We start from the raw sequence: 23,163 nt of genomic DNA on the forward strand, positions 1-23,163 counted from the left end.
TACTTCAAAGGATACTTAATATGTAATATTGTGTAATACTATGATCAAGACAAAAAGGAAAATGTTTGGTATTTAAGAAATTTAAAAACTGTATGTTGTGGATATAAAAGGGGTGTGATACTATTTATTATCTGAATTTTCCCAAAAATGTCACAAGTAACTGCTCCTTTTTTAAGTCAAGGTGTTTTCGTATCTCATTAATGTTTTTACTTCCATTCCAACTATATGTCAGGTAATTCCAGTCAGAAATGACATTGCCACAAAACTTGTGCAAAATCTAAGGGAGGGGAGGGGTAGAGGAGGGGAGAGGAGGGATAGAGGAGGGGAAAGAGGATAAGGTCTGTGCCACTTCAGTAGGCACAATGAGCATACTTTCCTACAGTTACAGTTAAGAGTTCATGATTGGCTAGTGGATTTCACAACCCTTGCTTTTAAACTGGGAGAACTCTGCTTTCTGTCAGAGTTTGACAATCCTGTACTTTTGCCAACTCTGTGTACCCCTTGATTTATTTTTGGAATCATTTCATATTTGTGTTTTGAGAAGCATAATTTGGAACACATTTTCAGACAATTTCAAAGAAGTATTATCTGTAAAGGAAGACTGTTTGCTATGGTATAAAACATAGTGTAATGTATCAGAATGCTCACTCGATGACAAAGAAAGATTCAATTGGTGATATTCTTTGTTCGGCATTGTCTTTGTTTTTCGGTCGATATTTGTAATATGATTATGAAATAAATAAACAGAAGACTAAAAGAATTTCAAATCAAAATATTTGGATTTCATAATTCTTTCTATTTTTGTAAATCACTCTTTATAAACATCATCAATCCACAAAGGATTTAAAAATCTCATACAAATTTCATTAACATTAAAGCCAAATATCTTATCCGACAAACTGAAGTACCGAATGTAACATGGACAGGGCTGTTTCAAATATCTCTTAACGAGGGCGCCAGTCAGCATGTCAAGTGGTAATGTCACATCATATAAAGGAATGCAAAATATATTCCAAAATTTATGGAACGCTAATGAGTTCATTTTATCCATGATACGAAATGTACAAATCTTAAAGTTTTACTAAAGACTGTTCTTCTCAATGAGACATGCACATCAGAGTTTTTGGTAAAAATTATGAGCAGAGCAAGTGTAGACATCAGTACTTGAAGAAGCCCTCAACATATTCTGTCAGCTCTCAAAGATTCAGTAGATGAGTCTCCTTAATACTGCTACAGTAAGTAAAGAACACGTTTCACAACTCCTAAGGGTTATGAGTCCCCTTAATACTGCTACAGTAAGGAAAGAACATGATTTAAAAGTCCTAAGTGTTATGAGCCCCTTTAATACTGCTACAGTAAAGGAACAACATGTTTAACAACTCCCTAGGTTTTATGAGTCCCCTTGACATTACTACAGTAAAGAAAACATGATTTACAACTCCTAAGGAATTGAAATATGACTAGTTTGATATATCGTATTCTTATTTACTGTAAATGGTAGGTTTGGTAAAATTGCAGACCCAGAGGCAAACGTCTACTTTATGCCGACCATTACATGACTTTTGACAATGTATCTTTCACGCATGCAGAAATAAGCTGGTTACAAGTTGAGGTAGTTACCTTCACTTAAAGTACACGAGGAAGTCTATTATAGCAGAGGTGTGACCCGCAGATGCTCAAACATGATGTGGAAAGTCCTGGCAATAATTAAATTTACTTCCCAGTTACTGTATCTCATTCATTGATCTAAGCAAGAGACCACCCTCCACCCTACCCTGTCTTCCCATTCCCATTTACACTTGACATAAACCTAGATAAAGGCTGACTCTAAAAATAACTTCAGATAGCTACATCATGAACAATGACTTCACATCCATATTTCTGAGATATTACTGAGTGTGTGGTTCATTCCATTGCCAACATCTCAAACTCAACTGACTCAAGTGACAAAGATATCGTTTTTGAGCACCCCATGTGTATTCCTGAGTTTAGGAAGCCCAATGCTCAGTGTCTAAGCACTTCCATGAATATTCCTTCAGTTTATAAAACCGAAGCTGTGGTTTTCTATCGGGACAGAAACTCAAACACGACTTCTTCATGCACTAAACTTGTAGTCAGCATACACCCTGTCAAAGAGACTCTTACACGGTATATTAGCCCTCAACTTGGCACAGAGTAAGAATGCCCCGGACATCTTCCTGTGGAGGGAGTAAGTTTCCTCCGGTGGAGGGGTGAGACGATTATCCACCATGTCTGGTAGGAGCAACTGTATCCTCCGGGTGGTGTCCTGAACGGCAAAGTCAAAGTCACCTTCTAGAGCAAACGGTTCTCCAAGTATCATCACAGCTTCCACGTGAGCTTGCTGCATGACCTGTGTCAGGATTAAAATCAAAAGACGAGAGTTTTCCAAAAAAACAGGACAAAACAGTAACAAAAGAGAAAAATTAACTTTGTAGGAAAGTCTTCTCCTGTTAATGTTTGCTAAACATTACAAAATTTGATGACTTTGTATAGTTTTCTACAGAAAGATGACTTTTTTTCCACATTTTGCTGAGTAAGATTACCAGCTTACGATATTTTCTGTTCTCTTTTTGTCAGCTTTACACAGGATAAGTTTAGATCTAATTTTCATATCAAATATGTTCTTGGGACACCTTTTTTTGTCGCAGAAACGACACGCCTTCGTTTTAAAGTTTTAATGCATAGTTCGATTGATAATCATATCAAAATAGCATTTCACTTTTTTTCTGAAAGATATCTCACCACCCTAAAGGCTAGAGATCATGCCTGATGATAAAAGGCTTGCTTGAGTTATAACAACTCCACAGCATGGCAACATAAATATTCAATAACAATTTATATCAACAGTAGCAAATTTACTGTTCAATTTGAATTCTCATGACAGCCAGAGATGACAACAATATTTCCTTTTTTCTGCTTGACTGAACTTGTCTGTCTTTAATAGTGGATTGTCAGGCAGTGTGCGTGTACTAAAGACTACATCTGATCATGAATTTAGAGTTTCGAATCACGTCAGATTCGGTCAGGGAAACCGAACATGTAGCGTTTTGCCAGACTGGCAGTTGGCAGTGTACCTTGGGTCACAACTAGGACTACACAGTGTCAACAAATATAACCAATCAGAGATAAATAATGAGGCATGTGACATATCCGAGCAACGATCATTAACTAAAAACAGCCCTTGAATGAGCTCATCAGTGGTTCAGTGTGTCAAGGTTAGTTTTGAAAACCTTTGCATATTGAGGACTATAGAAAACTAGGTCACAACAGTCAAGCTGGGTCAGTTTGCATCGAGTCGAGGCGTTGTACCTAGGCCTGGCTTAAGATGACTGACCTTTGTTTCATATCCAGTCAGGAATCCAAGTTTGATGGAGTTTTCTAACACTGCATCTTTATTGCCTGTTGAAGCACCACGGATGATCTGTCAAAGTAAAGGAAGGTCAAAAGGTCAAAGACTTCTTTTTTTCCCCTTTCAATTCTATAATTGTGCAGGAATGATGGAAGCTGACAGTCCCCTTACAACATTTTAGTATGTGCGCGCTTCAATAAAAAAAAAGGTTTTAATATGCATCGTTCAACTAATGTGACTATATCATAATCACAAACTTAAGACCAGTTAATGCTTCAGGATATCAGGATATGTCACCATATGTAAGATAACCTGAAACTGCTTCAAAAATTAGATACTCACCTTTATATGAGTATTTACAAATGACTTGGGACCCCAACAATCCAAGAATGATACGTTGTACTCACCTTCATATAAGTATCCACAAATGACTTGGGATATATTCTAGTTGCACCAAAGTCAAGAAGAGCGATCTGAAATTCAGAGAAATAAACTACATGAATATTAATATATCATACATCTCTCAAATTGAGGCCCTGGTGTTTATTGTAGGTCATTAGTGTGTTCCCTTGAGAAGGGAATTCCTCAATAAATCAATTTACTTTTTGTTCTTGTGTTTATCATAGCTCACTTGATGTGATTTAGAAGCCTCTGGTGTTATTGTTCACCTATAGTTAATTTTCTCTTGCAGGAACTTCCCTTATTAAATCATGTTTTCATATTTCTTTAGTGTTTATCATAGCTCACTTGATGTGGAGGCCTTAGTATTATTCTTGGTCAATCATTTGTTTTCTGTAGCAGGGCCTTTCTTAGTAGATCACAGATTCACTTGTATCTTCTTTTTATCATGGTCATGGTCATTTCATTTATTTGTGATCTAACAACACACATCAATACACACATATATAATTAATGAAGCAACATGCATAGTGGTGAAAGGAAGCCTCAGGGCTTAAAAAAGTAGAACACTCCCATATAAGCAACGGAAGAGAAGAACAATGAAAGAAAGGAAGCAAGACAAAGAACAAGAAACAACAAAATGTCTTTACTTCTGTTTACAAGCTTAAAAACACACTTGGTCACTAGCTGAGATAACAGCCTTGCTGTTTATTCTAGTGTCCTTCATATGTTAACCTTCTTACTGTTACGTTATATTGTATTTATCTTGTACAAACATATGAGAAATAAATTTGAAATTGAAAAATAAAATGAGATGGCAAATAACCAACACTAAAACTAGTCGTTATAAGTTAATCAATGATAAACTGCATTCCACCTATCTTACTGAAGTAAGGAAGTGCACTAATGATCCTTGACACTGTGCTTAACGACTGTTTTCTAGATACAGTATGTGAGGTCGATGGAAGGCATTATCTACTGGAAAGAATTCCAGACATTTGTTGCATGGTTTTCTCAGTCAATAGTGCATTTCCATCAGTACGGGCTTTCTTTGTTTTTTCATGGCTCACTCTAATTGGATGCCCTTATATTATTGCAAGTCAACAGTTTTTTGTTCTCTCATAAAAGACTTTCTTACTAAGTCACCATCTTTCTTGCCCCCGTAAAATTAGCATATTGTTTTGGATGAAGTGCATGAACAACTCAAGAGGAAGCTTTGTTTTACTTATAATTTAATTTAATTATAATTTCTTTGTTCTTAATATGCCATTGCTAAATTTTCTATCATATTCTTTGAATGTAGTACATTAGCAACTCAAGGGTAAACACTTTTTTTTAACTTTTATAATTTTTTTATTTAATATGCCATTGCTAAATTTTCTTTCATAGGCATCGCAATGGTCATTTTACCTAGTGACAAAACTACGTATACATATTGCATGTACTAAACCATTAACACTTGACTGCAGTAAAAAGAACAGAATACAGATCCTTTCACCGCCATTAGAACCCTGATTTAAAGACTTTCTGAATGCAGAGTTTGATCTCGACAATCAGGACATTGTGAAGAATATGGCTTTCTCACCTTCTTGGTTTCTGGATTGTAGAGAAAGTTTGACCAATTAGGGTCTGTCTGCATCATGTGCCATTCGTATAACTCTGTCAGACATAGCCGCAGGATGTTTTCACAGATCTGAAGAAAAGGTGACAGCAACTTTTAAATGATTGCAGCAGCAACAGTAGCAGGAGATGATTCAAATAAGGATAACTTTTCCATGAATGGCAGCAATTATAGACCAAACTTCAAAGCTCTTACATTAGGAATATGAGCAAAATGACCATCTATTAAATCAAGGCTCAAATATTCAATATTACTCATATTGTCAATACAACCTTCTTACAGTGTGAGACCTGAGAGGTATTCTTGTAGGGTGGTTACTAGCACTAATGAATTATGAGCAAAATGACCATCTATTAACTCGAGGCTTAAATATTTAATTTTGCTCATATTGTCAAAACAAACTTATTACAGTGTGAGACCTGAGAGGTATTCTTGTAGATGGCTACTAGTGTTAGCAAATTATCCCCAGAGGCTGGATTCAAGTTGAAATTTTTTTTTGAACGATAATAGGCAATGGTTAAACCAATGTAAGAAAATAAGTATCATAATTACCCTGCTTGCTTAATCATTAGTTGATCTTTCTGATAAAAATATTGTAAACCAAATTTTCTTTTTCTTTTTTCTTTTCTTTATTGCTGTTTCTTTTTTCTCTCTCTCATCATTACACAATGATACCTTGTCATTACAGATTCAGATGTAGGCTTGTCTGGTAGTTTGGAATTTCATGTTCACGTCTTGTGAATAACACCACTTACTAATAATAATGATGGTTAAAACTTCTTCCCAAAGGAAACTTGTTTCCTTCACCCCACCTCACCCTTGTCACTCTATTAAACCATTCCCACATTCCCATAGAGTAAAAGATACAATCAAGATTATAATCAAACTCACATAGTTCCTGGTTTCCTGATCCAGGTCTGCTGCTTTCTCTAACGAAATTCCTTCGACGAATTCGCTGGTTAGGACTTGTTTGGACGAAAGGTCAAATATTACCTCTGGCACGAAAAACACATCGTCATCTGTCAGGAGTTTCCTGAGAAGAGACAGTTAAACAAGTGGGAGAAACAAATTCCATGACTCTGTTCAATGGAAAATGTCTTTTACATCTGTTTCTGGCAAATTTTCAGGAGCAGACAAGACTCAAGTGGAGACAATTTAAAAGAGTCATTCTAGTTTCCATGACTTCTGATGTGTCTACTCTTTTCCATGACTTTATCATGCCTGGAAATTGATTTTCAACTTAAAGTGTTTTTTCTGTTGCAAGCAAGGTTTCAAAACACTCTTAATGCAGTTCACTGAACCTCATATCAAAATAACATTTTATCCGTCCATAAATCAGCTGAAAAGAAAGACTTTTGTGGTATGTATGGAAGGGAAAGCGTGAAATACAGTATGTATACGTTGGGTAGCTTCCATAAATACCCTATCTGTGGTAGCATCTGCATCATAATATATGGACAATACCTATGTAGCGGATCGTTATGTGATACTTCATTTTTATCGTGGGTCTTCAAAACATCCTTTACTGGAGATGAAGCCTGCTTATTGGGTATAATATTTCACTGTGACCCACTCACAAGATTAAATTCATGTCCTCCCCTCCCACCCCCCCCCCCTCATCTTAGAGTGCAGCTTTAAGATTCAGTTTCTCAACATGCATGTTTAATACAATAATATAGTTACCTGATTTTTTCAGAGCATTCTGCTTCTCGGTAGTAATCTACTTCCCAGCCAAGTTCCATCTTCATGACATCAATTGCATTCTCAGCATACAGCCCTGGTTTATGAAAAATAGAAAGATATAATAAAGGGTATCCTTCATCTTATTACAGAGAACTGTTAAGGGGAACAATACTTTAAAATTAACACATGTTAACACATGTTAACACAGTGTTTACCCAGTGTTTACACAGGTACAAAGCATGCAATCCATACACTTATGAGTGTAATGTTCTCAACAGTTAGTGGTGTTGATGATAAATAAGCTACCACATAATTTTTGCTTCATATTTTTTGCCCTCTACCAAATTCGATTTACATCTAAAATATGTAAAGGTGCATAAGGGCATGTGATCTTATTATTGAGAAAACTTTGTGAGAAATAAAACTGTAGAAATTTATGCAAATACATCGACTACCATTAAGACAATAATCACAAAGATGCCTGACAGGCAATGCAAGAATAATTGGGTTATCTGGTGCAACAGTAGAAGGTTAAAACAAAAACAAAAATCCATATTATGAAATTAAAAACAAATAAATGAACTTACCAGGAGGGAGAACATTCCAGACATTCAACACCGACATTAAGTTATTAATGTCACTTTCGATACCTTCAGCGACACCAGGGTACTGATGGAGAGATAACAATATAATAATAACCTTTAGTCTCTTACAATACAAAATGATAACACTGACTAGTCGAATTGCATTAATTATTGAGAGAAGAAAAAAACTGTTAGGAAACTGTTGACCTTCTGCAAAAAGCCTGTGTGGGTAAAACTGTTAAAGTTAGAGGGGCTAGCAGGATCGTCTTCAGAGGCTTAACTGAAACTTAAAAAGAAAATAAGAACACATAATAAAGAGACACAGTTGGTCTGACAGTTACATTGGACAAATGAGGAACGAACAGAGCAAAAATACACACAAACAAGGAGAGGTAAGATGGGACGGAAAAAGTGATGAGAGGATTAAGGGCTGTGTTGATAATCTCTGAGGGGTGTAACAATCGGATTAAGGGCGTTGGAGATAATCTCTGAGGGTGTAACAATAAGATTAAGGGATCTGGAGATAATCGCTGAGGGGTGTAAACAATGTAACACATAATTACAGTGTATCCTAGCAGCATTTTAGAGTTCAGTCTGCAATTTTTCCAACTCACATAGTATTGCCTATAACATTATTAAAATCAGTCACACAAAGTCACTCACCTGGATATTTCCACCAGGTGAAGGTTAATGAGTGAAGTGATTAAAGAACTTTGATTTCGGTCCTCAACATTTTGTCGTCAGGGCACTTGTTATAGTAGCGTAGAAAACACAGCTTAAAACTACATAGAAGTCTTCAACTGTTAGACATTTACTCCACTGTTTTTGTAAAGTAACAGTTGGCTAGTCGAGAAAGCTATTGATGTGAGATTTTGGTATAAACTGGAATTGAACATGTTGAATTTCAAAAAAAACACTGCTAAAAGAAATAAATTGTTCACTAGAGAGGGTTGTTTGGTATTTACTATCTTTGGTTTCGACTTATGTGTCAAAGATTGAAATCCGTTGGGTGCAGGGGAGGGGGGTGGGCGGAGATATGGGGGTCAGAATCAATTGCCAGATAGCTTAATTCCATTTACAGAATTGCAGAATGTTAGTAGAAGTCTATGGGAAGTGATAAAACACAACAGATTCTATTATAAATCTGGGACTAGGTATTATTTTGCCATGATATTTGCATCAAAAGTGGTTGTGCAAGTCTTACAAACATTTTCACATCACTGAAGTACCCACATCGATATTACATAGACCAACATTAATTTACAAATGTGCTCATCTCAGAAGCATTCTTGATGTTTGTTCCAATATTTTTGGCTGGTGCAAGGATCCCTTAAATAAATGATATGAACCATTCACTTCAACCAGTGAACAATTAGCAACTAATTATTCTTACTGACTAAATTATTATCATCTTCTGTTCCAGTTTTAATATAACTCTAAAATAGAGTTCTGCAGGGTTCCCCACAAATGTTGTGAAGTTTTTACATCATGCAATGACTTTAATTGATGATGATAACAACTGGTCCAGTCCTCAAAAACGTTAAAAGACAGCCTAGTGTTGTCTGTGTATGATCTTTTCAAAGCCACAAACTCAGCAAACAATGCATTTGTTGCTGGCATTCGTACGCCAAACGGTCTACAGCACACATTGTGCTGAGCATATTTGTACAGTGCCATTATATTTGGCCCACCAGCAGGTTTGACAATCCTTCGATATAACACAACACAGCAGGAATGTTAAGCACAAAAGAAGTAACATCACACATTCTTTGAGAAGAACTAGCAACGAAAATGACTGGTTGTTAATGGCATAACATTAAAAGTCCAAACATAACGGATGCATCAGTATGCACAAACACAGCGCTAGTCTGTACAACTCAGTCTGAGAAAACTAGTTTTGTACATATAAAACTGAGTTGGTCCCGTTGTTTCTTCTTCAACGGTCACCTTTAGAAGATCCTGCTTGATTCTAAAGGTCAGGCCCTCTTGTTTTTATGTATCTATCTACACGTGCATTTTTTTCGGTAGATTCGCAGTTATGTATGTTAACAGGTTATTTTCTCTCTCTTTGACAACTAGTATAGAGGTGTTAAGGAAATAGAGCTACTAAACTGACCTGTATTTTCATGGCTACCTCTCTGCCATCTTTGAGGGTTGCTAGGTGGACCTGACCGATGGAAGCTGCCGCAAAAGGTTTCTCTTCAAAAGATTCCAAACTCTGCCTCCAATCCTCTCCTAGTTCCTTCTGTAAAACTTTCTGTTGAAGAGAGATGTTGCAAAAAAAAAAAAATAAAAAAAATATCCATTAAGAGACAGCTTTGCAAAACCATTCTAGGTTAGTTTGACGTATTTTCATCGTCAACCAGCTAGGATTTTGGTAATGTTAACTACTACTTTAGTCTGTGTAAAACTTATGCAAAGTTAAAAACAAACAAACAAACACATGATAAAAACAAATCTTTACTGGCTGGATTTGTGGGATTAGTTAATAAAATAATCAATTAGTCAAAGTAATAATTAACTTGTAATTGTTATAATTCAGGTATTGAACCTACCTCAATGTGGCTAAATGAGAAATGAATTGTTACCAATGGTGAGCAAATTATTAAAGGATTTGAAGATTAAATAAGTCTTACCTCCATCTGCCATGATGGCATGAAGTCTGCGCTCTGTCTCACACGTTCGAAGATCTTCTGTAGTTCCGGGCTGATCATGGTATTGTCTGAGAAACCGTATGAGAAGAATAAAACTAGTTAAGTTAACTAATTAAGTAAACTAATTACTGCTACATATTTGTCTGCTGTGAGAGTGATAGAGGCCAGCCGTGTGCTGAGCAATTATCTTAATGCTGGGAAGTGGCCGACCTTGCAAGGTTTGACTCATCCGTCTTGACATTGTTGAATCACCGTTAGACTAACATCCAACTCACAAAACAATGTTGCTATGTTTCTTACTACATGGTAATTTGTCATGAAATGAGACAGGTCACAGCGCATCATCATCCTTGCCATTGTTATTATATGTTTCTTACCTACAAGAATGTGTGAAATATAATGTTCAGATCTTTGTTTAAAAGCAGCTAATCGCATTTCAGTCTTAACAAAATACTGTACATACAGATATTTATTATATAGTAAACTATATTCTACTTGTAGCCAAATTTACTCCAGTATAAACTAGTTCAACGTTTCATACCATCACTATTAAATTATTACTTTGATCAGTTTTAATGACAGTAAGGACTCTACTCACTTCCTACATTAAACGTACAACAGGGTAGGTTAATATATGCTATATACTGAAGTGTGGGAAGGCGTAGATGCGAGCAAAGGTCATTCTGAAGAGTGGCACAACTGTTTTCTGGTATTTGAATCCATTGTTGTGACATTACTGAAACCTCACAAATATATTTTTTTTTATGCTTGGCAGAATGAAAAACCAGCTGCTCTTGTAATGGTCTTATATAAAGTTGTCATGGATCCCTCCCTGTAAAACAATTGTGAGGGTACTAACCCTGTATGCTCAACATCTGTCCCAGCTTGAGGGCTGCACCTCTGACTCTGCACAGTGTTTCAACGATCCTCTCGGCATTTGCTTCTGTCAGTAGCAAGCTTCCTTCCAAAAGTGAGTTTGCACTGTTTCCATCTGCAAGTGTAAAGTTTAAGAAAGGTAAATCTTAGACAATTTAAGATGTGAAACTAAAAATGATACGAAACGGCAAGAAGATGTTCATTAATATTATTATATTTTGTAATGTGTCAGCTTGAATTATGTTTTTCTAGATAAATATATATATTATCCCAAACCTTTCAAGCCAAATGCTCTTCTTGTTTTCTCTGCGATGGCACCGATGCCGAGTCCAGCTGCCAGACCTTGAGAGAAAGAAACAAAAAAGAAGAAAACAACAGTTCAAAATGATAGAACAGTGGTTACATGGTGAATTTAATCAAAACAGAATGTAAACAAAAACAAATTATATAATTCTGTACCATTCTACCATTTAGCTGGGAATCAACACCTTATTCACACATGACACACATTAATTAATATAACATACAGTATATTTATCTTATGTTGATCATGAGAGATGGCTGTCACCTACCATGCTACATGGGACTAGGAACAAGGGAGTTGCAATAGATGCATATTTAAACATTCACTTCACATGTAAAGAACTCAATTGTGTTTAGTTCTGTGAACCATGAAAGGGTATTTATGAAACATATCAGGATAACAGCTACATGACTATTCAAATATGATTTTTTTCAAATATGACATTAACAGCTTTAATATTTCAATTAATAAGGCTGACCAAGCAGTAGCTAGCTATGCATGATGCCATGGTAACCACAATACAACATTCTACTGAACAGCATACTGCTACAGATTATGACACACATCAGACTGTTTTACAGACTACATAGCAACAAGATCCAATAATCAATCTACTCACCACCAAAGTTTATCACCCTCTCTATCCTGGATGAAGGAACAGTCCTTTCTTTTGCTTGCTCACTGAGCTATTTAAATGAAAATTCAATGCATAATTCAAATTTCAAATATTTTCTACTGTGCAATCACTGGATCAGCATGAAGAGCATTTATCAAATTCTTGCACAACGTCACAGTAAATGTTATCATAGATGCAATAGTTTTACTAGTAAATATACATATTTTTTGATAGTAAGATTTTGAAACAGCAATACTTCAAAAGACAAGAGGCTGAGAATGGTTACAATATTTACAAAGACGACAGCATGTATAGAAATTCATTATAAAAAAAAAGTTCATGATACATCACCAAAGCATCATATGAAATACCACTGAGCAATATTAAAGAGAAAACTATAAAGTACCAAACAAATTTTGTAATTTATAAAATAAAAGGAAAAAAACGTACTTTAGGCTTGATCCTCTTCCTTAACTTCTGCACCTTTGGAGGTTGCTTAGGGGAATCTCCAGACATTTGCAACTTTCCCTGGGCTTTTTGAAGTTCCTCAGCCGATACCGGCGAAGCGGAAGAGTCATAGTGAAACCTACGTACCAGTTCTATATAAGACACGTAAGGCCTGTGTTGCCTAGCAACAGAGTGAAAGTCTCTTTTAGCCTGATTGTTGGCAGTTTTAGCTTTGATGTTAACACCATTACTCTTCCTGTTACTGGTTGCATTGGCTATATGTGGCGATGGTTCTTCCGAGGGAGTGATAGTTTGTGCTTCATCCATGCCAGTGACACCCATGGTCTCTGGCCAATCCTCATCTATTGGACCTCCTGTTGCAGCCTCCCAACGATTGAGGAAGTCACTCTTTGGCTGAGAGGATCAAAGGAAGACGGAAAAACAATCTGACAGATATTTCTAAACATTCATAACATGTGCAACTTCAATGCTGACAACAAAACGTTTTTTTTTGGGGGGGGTGGGGGTTCAGCTCTTTTGTTTTGACATATGATTGGAAAGAATTCCAAATGTACTTAGAAGGGATGTGAAACAAACATTATATCCATGACTGTAGTGTATTCACAATTAGATGTGGTCCTATTAAGTACTATAGAAAACTATGTAAAATTTTTAAATGATAAAATGAAATGACAAGGTTTCGTCAATGTGCATCACGCCTATTACTTCAAGGTTAATTTTTTGTAGGAACTCAATGCAAACTTCACCAGCATACTTAGAATATGTTCTTTCTTCATTCAATATGAATTTACTACTTCTAAGTACAGTATTTCTTACAAAATGCTTGCAGCCCATCCGACTTTTACACATGCGTTTTAGTGTAACTTTGTGTGTGACTGAGCTTTTAACTTTTTATGCTAATAAAATGATTTACCTCAGTCATGAATGAGTCACTGAGTTTTTCCTCTGCTTGAAACTGAAGTTCTTGAACAGCTGCTCTGATACTGGAATTGTTCCATACTTGTTTCATCTCAGTACACTGAAAATCAGCAAATGCTTTGGCTACAAGGCCAAATCCATTAGCCATTTTCAGGCAATCTTTGTACCTTGTTTGAGCCATGACCTTTTCTTCGGAGAGTGAAAGGAAATTATGTAACTATGTTTTGTCCAAAGCATTTTTGTTAATGGAAATACATTTGTAAGAGTTTAAAAGCACCATTAACTGCCAGTTAAGGAACATGCACCAAGATAATAAATGAAAAGTTAAAACTTGAAGAAAAAAATGTCTATAAGGAAATACGAGACATGTTGATTACTCTTCTCACTCAATTGCTTAGTTCTCTTATTGTACATTGTAAGGTACATATATGTACCTTACTTTAAATAGGAGAAATGTCTTAGTGAAGGACTTGGTTGAACAAGTTGAGACCCCTATTGTTAAAAAGTAACTTTTGTGATTGCCACATGATTCATAAATGAATGCAAATGGGTTAGCTGTGCATACACGTAGAACTACAAGATCACGGTGGGTTAGTGCAGTATTGGTCATTCATCTCCCGTATTTAGTAGCCTACTGTAGTCAGCAGTAAAACTGTCATTTTCAGTAAGAATAAACTGTAAACATATATAGGAAAATGGGGCCTAAGAAATATAATGAGCACTTGTTCTATAATAGTTCTTGATTGATCACAGAATACAGATGATGCAAACCTGTGATTTTCATTGACATAGATAGAGTAGCCTAGTTCACATAAATTGGTTGGACAAATTTGATGGCATAGATCTAGGCTTAATTCTGGTAGGCCTGACGTACAGTAGCCTTGAGCCAGTACGTTTTGAGCACAGCCGATCACATCGTATGCTGCACTATAATATATAGCCTAGGTAACATCGTGACATAGCATTCAGAACGTCATGAGAGTGTCTGTCCGTGAGTAAAGCCTAACATAGTAACAGGCCTAGGCCTACACAAAGTACAGTGCGCTGTAAATAGCCAGGTCAAATAATAACACGCATAGCCCATTCCACATCTTAAGACTAGTGCCGAGGTTACTTACAAACGGAAATGAGGAGAAATACACACACGAACGCCTTAGCTTAAAGGCGCGCGAGAAACGGACAAAGGTAGAATCATAAAATGGTCAGACTTGTTCATTATCGAGCTCTTTTGAGTAAAACCTGGCCTTGGCACATGTATGTACAGGTGAGCTCGAACGCAATGCTTTCCTATTTGTTTACGAAATCACAGATATTATGTAACATCCAAAGAACTAACATCACATTCATATCTTACTTAGGAACGCTAAAATTGACAAAATGTTTGCTTACGGTTGAGACCAAAGTGAGGTAAATCAAAAGTTCGTACGCACATGTCATTGAAACTCTTTATATCCACGTGTCTTGTCTTCATTATAATGATGTTTATCTGTGAACATTGAATTATGATCGGGTCATCAAATATGTGGGTAGCTGCATGGATAGAGGCGCGGTTAAACTATATCTTAAACTATGAACCCGGATACCATATGGTCTTGTAACCGTCATCTGTTTTTAGTATTGTCTGATAATACGACATGTTGTAAATTAATTGTTGTCTCTCAGGCTTGTCAAATTTATAGGTTTTGGTTACTAGATCGGAGATATATTTCGAGTACTGGTATTGGTAGAGTAGTGGAGAGAGTAAAATGCTTTTGTGTTGGGCTCATGTTGGACGACTCTCTGAATATATTTTAATAACTTTTGATAATCTCCATAGAATCTACAGGATATTTAGGGGTACTATGCAGACTGAGAAATCATGGCTAGTAAAGAACTTAGAAATTACATTTTCTCTCGAAGTCTCCGGCTCCGGCTCGACTCAGACGTGTGACGTGTGCTAGATTAAATAGACAAATACACAAGGTTACGTCATTTTGGAACTTACTTATTGCGGTCAGAACTTTGCACTTACATGTGACCTTCAAAGCATCATGTTTCCTCCAAACGGGTGTATATGGATGGGAAGGAGTGGGATAAATTGGGTGGCCAATTCTTTCTTTACTGTATTCCGCACGAACGGTACGTTTAACGTACGGTAAATATCAGGTTAAATTGCCTTATTTACCGACTTTGGACGTTATAATTTTGGCCCTCTATATCGATGATGTCAAACATGCGCTATTGCCACACTGATGCGCAATTAACTGAAGCACACATTTTTATTTATTTTCTAATCTATAAATGGACAAGCCGCTGTATAACTGATTCTGCAAACTGTGTTAGGCCTCTTTTAAAATACCAGCAATTTTACATATACTTACAATTAGGGAGAGAGAAAAAGCGCGAGCGCCAAATACCACAACAATCACATTTAATCCTGCCATGCCATAAGCCCCCGCTGTTGGTTAAATCCTATTAACTTGCTGTGATTGTTGGGGTTTTTTCCCGAAAAGGTCTCAATTGTAAACATCCAAGTGTCAGTAGACTTTGCATATTATCATTTTGTCTGCTTTGTCTTCAAAGTTGGAATTTTTCTGCCTTATTAGTTTTTGTGGGATATTTGTTAGACACTGCTGAACTTTCGTGATTTTTTTTTCAGCTTCGAGGGGACTGGGATTCACAGTGGATCAATTAAATCGTTTGGTTTTCGTGCAGGCCATGGTAGGTTCTCAATCTTGGGTGACTTTTCTTCAAACGTTCGACGTAATGGAGACACATGCGGCAGAAACCTATAAGGTTTTATAATTATAGTGGACCGTTCGGTCGTAATTCTATGGTGGATAATTCTACACTATATAGTCAGGGTATATAATAATTCGAGATTTTACCTTCGAATATCACACTATCACAATGTATGAGATGACAGGATTGAAGCCAGCAGTAAATCGGCTTAGTTCGTTGCATTGGTATAGCATACAGTATATAATTGGCTGATTGACTTATTACACACTAAATCGTCAAAGTACTTTGTGGTCTCCACGTCCTACTGGAAGTTTTCACTAGCTATACCCCACTCTTCGCTGGATAGTTGATACAGTGACCATTTATGGCACCTCAATTCGTCTGTATCATGACCAGGGTAAATTGTTAGCTGTGAGCTCGAAGTTTCCGTCAGGCGCGGCGGAACGGGAAAATTATTGGGTGGGGGGCTAATGTTTGGAGACTATCTAAGCGGAGCGCCACCATCGGTTGGCGCGGAGCGTAAAAGAAAATTTTGGGTTTTCAAACCCCCAGATGGCCGGAAACGGCACTTCCCGAGTGTTTTAAAAAAAAGAAAGCATTTGTTAATGTCAACAAATGGGTGATTCCAAAATCATGTGCAGTTGCCAACAAATTTCTATGAACCAAGCACTGTCACGAATGCATGTACCCTATACAGTACAGGTGAAATGCTAATATTGTGTTTTTGTTCGTTTAATAATTGATTGCGTTTAAACATAGAGCCATGTTCCACGCCTTGCGTGTACTCGTAGTGTAAACGCAAATTTTGATGAGTGTAACGTTTAGCTTATTACACTCTTATTTAAAACACTAATATTCGATGAGGCATGATACAGACAATCAATGTGGTCTATAGCCAGGGGACGGGCCGAGGGTCCCCCAGCATTTACTAAAATTATTACACCTATATAGTATACGTGTGCATCTGACAGATCGACAAGTATGCATTGAAAAATGGGCAGATGCACGTTTCGGAGCCTTGGTAAATATTGGGGGGCTTACCATGCATTTGCCCCCTCAACTTTTTTATGGGGGGGGGGCTGAGCCCCCCCCCCAAGCCCCCCCCCCCTGGTTCCGCAGCCACTGGTTTCCGTGACTAGTAAATTAGAGAGTTCCAGCTCCCTATGTAAACAAACCTTTCTGCTATAGTAAACAGTTTTCGTACGCTGCTCCTTGGAGGCCTTAAGTGGTCTAACATTGCCTCAATTGAACCAATTTTCGCATTCATTTTCTTCCATTCATGATGTACTCTGACATGCAAGCCACAAACACCCAAAATAAAATCGTGATTCAGTTTGATAACATTTCGAAAAAGATGTTCTCCTGTTGCTTTTCGGCACTTTTCCTGAATGACTCTATATAGAGTATAGGCGGGCCACTTTAGACACTACCAACAAATGGATGGTGGGGTCCCTTCATACGTTCCGAAAACATGCAAAGAGCATGATGGTATAGCAATTGTACGAGGAGAGCCTGCAATGTTAACATATACATCGAGGACGTTAGGGAGACGGGGTTGAAGTGAGGGGGGGGGAGCTCAATAATTTTCGTTTGGTGATATTTTCATTTCCATTTAATATAAAACGTGAAAATTAGGAAACATATCAACAAAAAACTATTTTTCAAGATCCGCATCAAATGCTCCTTCACGATTGCTAAAACCGTTAAAAAGTTTGAGGTAAATGAAAAGATAGTTAAAATATCTCAATTTCTTCTTGACTTCTAGAAACATTTAAAGGGAAGGTAAAACCCAAATATTGATCCTGTAAAAGCCTGATAGTTGAATTGCCATTGCAGAGATGAAATATACCCTCGAAGAAAACGGATGCTATAACAACATATGTATAACTAAGTTCTTTGAGTACATGGTCTATACAGCAACTGCGCATATATATACAGAAGCCTATAGCCATACATTGTACTATTTGTAACGGTAGCACTATAGACGTCCCGGGTTAATTCTTCAGTCAGTCGAAGTTTGGACGTTGGATTTCTTGTTCGTAAAAATACTTTCCGTTTTAATACATCCACCAAAGTGTATTGAATAGACGATAAACATTTTTTTTTAATAGCGACTGATGTTGAAAAGAAGAAGAAAAATCTGTAGGTAATCAGAAACTAATATAATACCTCTAAGCTTCTATACCGGTATAAATTTTAACTTTCAAGCAGTCGCTTCCTATACTTGAAGTTGATTAGGGTCCTTACGAATAATGGCGCTATTCTTCAACAGCACTCATGACATGCGGGTTTATCCGTCATTAACATTGTTGTCGTAAATAGCTACAATGGACCTGCGGTCAGGGTTGTTATATATATATATAAGTCAAACCCCGCATGCAAACGTCTGCACAAACGTAACTGCTGATTAACTAGCAGCACAGTGATGTGGTCTTAAAATGGTGTCCTTTTTTTTGCTTCTTTAAATCATATTAAATGGAACTTTAGGATTTGTTTGCGTTTGAGACAAAATTCGTGCTTTACCAGTATAGGTTCAACTACACGCACATCAATATCAAATCGGCATTCGCTACAACAGTCATTAATTTGTATATTCTGATTTTCAAACTTTGCTTTGATAAAGTTGAGAAGGGGACCCCATAAACTGACAGGAAACATGGCATTATCTGCACCAGGAGATGGAGTCCTCACAAAGTGGTCTGTTCACTTGACACTTTTCTTCTTCATGTTTGGAATGATGCTGCAACAATTCGTCGGACAGAATATGATATTGTACAAAATATGCATAAACGAACACGACGAAGACACTTGTAAGGATATGAGCTCACATCCGACCGTTCAAGATGGCGTACAAGTAGAAGCGTCGAAATTCATTATGTTACAAATGATATCTTTAGGTTTACCTAGCGCTTTTTCGACTTTAATCCTCGGTGCAGCGAGTGATCAATTCGGCAGGAGGAAAATCATGTTATTAACGAGCTTTGGTGTGACATTGTTCACATTATCGGTGTGGTATCAATCTACCCTTGCCGAGATGTCAGTAGTTATAGTCGTCCTTGGAGGTCTTGCAACTGGTGTCACCGGCGGGATCATGTCATTTATCGGTACCGTGACAAACTACATCACTGACGTCACACCAGCAGAAGAGAGGACTGCCACGCTGAGTACAGTGTTTCCTTTTATGGGGATAGGAGCAATGGTGGGAACTCTATCTGCCGGTTTTCTTGAATCGACTTTCGGTTTTCAAGTCGTCCTACTTTTTAGTTTCTGTGCTGAGCTCATTGCGTTACTGTTTGTGGCATTCTTTGTCAAAGATGTTCTTCCTCCTAAAAAGGATGATCAAACGAAAAGTATTTTGTCGGAAATAAAATCTGGAGCCAGCGTCCTATTCCAGGATAACACAGGAAACCGGAAGAGACTACTGCCTTTAGTGTTCAGTGATGTCGTGAACATGGCCTTCATTATGTGTAAGTATATACATTATTTCGGGTTCCATTATATATATTTCTCTACGTGCGTAACGTACGGTGACTTTGTAAGGCATACACTTTCAACGGAGCAGATACATTATCGGAATAGGGAGGGGGAGAGGGGGGGGGTCAGAACTGAAGCCAAGGGACTAACCCGAGACGGGAAATGTAAGCTCGAGCACGTGGTGATGGAGGTGAGAGGAAGAGTGTGTTGGGTCTCAAAGTTTCGTTTTTATAATAATGTTCTTTTTATATATATATTATTATTGCGTTAAGCAGGAAATTGTTACCATTTTGGCTTCCTTCTATACACACTATAGGTGAAGGTTCGTTGATGATGTTGTACACAAATCGACCCCCTTTCAATTGGACTTCCAACGCTTTCGGTTTTTATGCAGCGGCTAAACAGGTAATACAATCATTATCGGGTAAAATTGTGAATGCAGATGAAAAGGGGTAAGGATAGTTAACCGTGGCAGTCACCACCACGTGTAAGTTGTAGTAGTATAGTGCCTTGACTATGTTTGTCGACAAATTACAGTAAATGTTGGGTGACTAAATATAATCATATTGTAGTGTAGGTGGGCAAAACTTGGATCTCACGGTGGAGACATGCTTCGTTAAACGAACAAATATTTCGTTATAATTTCATTTGGTATCAACTGTTGTGCATTTTTAAATTTTACATACAAATCGAACATTTCTCAAGAAAATAATAAATGAGAGTTCACTATTTGTCAACTCAAAACAAAACAATAACATTATAATTAATATGTAGAACTATCCAAGAAGAAGTAGCATAGAACGGACTCAGATGAAGGTTCCAACTAATGGTTGGTGTTTATTATGTAATTTCACTCTCTTGCACACAAATGGCTGAGGGTTTTTTTTTTTTAAATATTGAACTGCACTCCACTGAACTATACTCCAGGATAACGATACCATTTTTGTCTTGTTAGGTTGCAGGTGTACTTGGTCAGGTGTTTGGGACTGGCATAATCATCAAGTTTATTGGAACTCAAAATATACAGACGGACTTCACCATACTGCAGATAGGAGTGTCAATGAACATCGTGGTTGCCCTCATCACAGCCTTCTCCAACAGTAGTGTTATGCTTTTGCTCGGTACGAACATCACTGAAATACAAACATATTGCATATTTGCATACAAAATCTCTATCAAAAGATAGGACTGTGGGTAAAAAAAAAAATTGCAAATATTACACAGATAGATTGTTGTTTATCCCTTTAAAAGCAGAAATGGCATTTGTTAAAAACATGCACTTTCTGATGTCATGAAAGACAAATGTAGAAAATTGATTTAGTTCGGTTTATTAATTTATGTATACATCGTTCCATTTTAATGACACCATGCAGTAATTTAGGTTATACCGCACACAATGGCAACAATTTTTAATTTTAACATCTGAAATAAGAAAAAAATATATATGTTAAATCATGAAGGCCTATGTATTTTACTGTCAATTGAAATTTATCTGATTTTTAATTATAATGTTTTCTTTATTATTTCCAGCGATACCTTTCTGTTTCTTAGCCGGACCGGCACAATCAGCAGGTGGATCTCTGACATCAAAACTGGTGTCTTCAGACAAAAAAGGTATGATCAGTTTCACACGTAGATCCAAAGAGGCTAACCGCAGGTTGAGGCGTCCCCCTTCTGAAATGTGTCTGGCACTTAAACAATAAGCTACAAAATAATATTGTTCAAAACAATTAAGATACATCATGAAAAACCTTAAGCGCTCTGCGCGTAGATATGTTTACTTTTACCGGTGTTTAATATGCACTGCTATTTCACTAATAATTTCCACTAGATACTTACCTTCAGGCCACAACTTCTGAGAAAACCTGTCTCCGCCACTTAACATGAATACACTCCCAATGTTATTAACGAGCTTTGGTGTTACATTGTTCACATTATCGAGGACTGCCAGTGGCTAAAGCTGAACCAGTTATACGTAAACATGGTTTGATGTTCATGCCCATGCAGACTCTCTAAGGAGGATTAATTTGCTACAAAAGTAGCCAATATATATATATCCATTTTATAGAATCCGACTTTGAAATGTAACAATGTAATAGAAATAACTGGTGGTTTGTTGGTTTGTTGGTATGAGCGTAAAAGATGTAATTATAGATCAAACTCAGTGGTTGTATCAAATATTTCCTTTTGGCTCTCCACCTCTCTCTCTCTCTCTCTCTTCGTATTCAGGATCGTATACGGCATTTACATCATTCATAACGACATTCTTAGCTCCAATGATTTCGTCATTTTACAACCAGCTGTATTCCTCTTCCGTCACTTCCGGTAACCCAGGGCTTGTCTTTATAATCCATGCATCTGCTCTGATGGCCGTAGTCCTACTATTGCGGTGAGTATTGTTGTTTAATAGAATCAAGTAAAAGCGATCACTATGAATTAAAACAAAACGAGCGTGTCTTTGTTAGTATTTGTGTCGTAAGTGCAATGATATGTTTATCAATGCGATATTTACGTTGACGTTTCTACAATAATATGTAAGATGAAAACCAACTCTCTCCAGGTAACTTCAATATGGCATTTAGGTGGTGTTGCCCTCTACAATGTGTCGTACACCACAATTAATTGCTCCATTGGCTTACACACTAAATTCGTCACTTTCCAAGCCTGCAAGAACATTTATGTTAGAAATTTCAACTGACGTGTATGGTAGGCCATGGTATGGTAGGCCATATGGGAAATAGTTGCTGATTTAATGTCCGTATGAACTAACATTATTACCGGTAATAATTCTATTTAATACCGGCATTAATTCCCAGCCAATCATCATGTAGCTTCATATGCCGGTATTAAATAGAATTAATACCGGCATTAAATAGACCAATCACATTAGCGAATTTTGAAGCTGTTATCCTACTCTGAGCTAGTGTTAAACCCTCTTGCTGTAGCGTGAAAGCAGCGCAGTTATTTCTGCTGTGTAAAGCAAAATACAACGCAATGCCACGCATGATAGACACAGGACAATATCTGTGTGATTTTCGTCGAGAAGCGAACGATACTTGTGGGTTATTGACAAATGTTGACTCCCAATCCCACACAATCCGATGTTTTACCAGTTCGCAATGCTTTGAACCGGTTTGTTAATCTTCGAAGAGCATTGCGCTATGCAAAGCTTGGAAGACTCCTGAAGAGGTAGACAATGTCGCATCAGTGTCTCTGGATTAACTAACGGGGGAAGTTTCACGCCTGGCACAAGAGCTGGAAACTTGTTAATAACATTACATATTACACTGGTTTATACCTGACTTCAAATGCCTTTTTGAAAGGCCTGACTAAAATGAAATTGCTCTATAAAACATTTGAGTCATTCTAAACGAGTTGTCCCAATTCAAGTCACATAAAGGTTATAGGTCGACCCTTGTTCCCTATAGTACCGGCAAGTATCAAATCGGTATGGTTTATTTTTAGAATAGGTCAG

General features: G+C 37.1%; 2 protein-coding genes across 6 annotated transcripts in view; one reads left to right on the forward strand and one right to left on the reverse strand.

Annotated features, from left to right (window-relative positions):
* Positions 1–775: 775 nt before the first annotated feature.
* Positions 776–14,979, reverse strand: LOC139971478 (atypical kinase COQ8B, mitochondrial-like). Of its 5 annotated transcripts, none has more exons than XM_071977988.1 (15): positions 14,883–14,979; positions 13,489–13,682; positions 12,558–12,968; positions 12,111–12,177; positions 11,464–11,529; positions 11,171–11,302; positions 10,294–10,379; positions 9,774–9,914; positions 7,661–7,742; positions 7,074–7,167; positions 6,282–6,423; positions 5,355–5,462; positions 3,778–3,843; positions 3,356–3,442; positions 776–2,371 (listed from the first exon to the last, which is right to left on the reverse strand). In XM_071977988.1, exons 1-15 carry the CDS (start codon positions 14,962–14,964, stop codon positions 2,096–2,098), a joined length of 2,034 nt encoding a protein of 677 aa, XP_071834089.1. In that variant the 5' UTR covers positions 14,965–14,979; the 3' UTR covers positions 776–2,095. The 5 variants fall into 5 exon arrangements, with proteins under 5 accessions (XP_071834089.1, XP_071834090.1, XP_071834093.1 ...); XM_071977989.1 differs by having other exon boundaries at positions 13,489–13,677; positions 14,883–14,906; XM_071977992.1 differs by lacking the exon at positions 14,883–14,979 and adding an exon at positions 14,612–14,787 and having other exon boundaries at positions 13,489–13,677.
* Positions 14,980–18,584: 3,605 nt separating this feature from the next.
* Positions 18,585–23,163, forward strand: part of LOC139971481 (lysosomal proton-coupled steroid conjugate and bile acid symporter SLC46A3-like) — a 5,913-nt gene continuing 1,334 nt past the window's right edge. The window contains exons 1-5 of the mRNA XM_071977995.1: positions 18,585–19,681; positions 20,005–20,093; positions 20,644–20,809; positions 21,219–21,302; positions 21,918–22,077. Coding sequence (XP_071834096.1) covers positions 18,871–19,681; positions 20,005–20,093; positions 20,644–20,809; positions 21,219–21,302; positions 21,918–22,077 — 1,310 coding nt within the window. The 5' untranslated portion in view covers positions 18,585–18,870. The remainder of the gene's footprint in view (positions 19,682–20,004; positions 20,094–20,643; positions 20,810–21,218; positions 21,303–21,917; positions 22,078–23,163) is intronic.

Source organism: Apostichopus japonicus, chromosome 8 (genome assembly GCF_037975245.1).
Source record: "Apostichopus japonicus isolate 1M-3 chromosome 8, ASM3797524v1, whole genome shotgun sequence".
Classification (NCBI taxonomy): Eukaryota; Metazoa; Echinodermata; class Holothuroidea; order Aspidochirotida; family Stichopodidae; genus Apostichopus; species Apostichopus japonicus.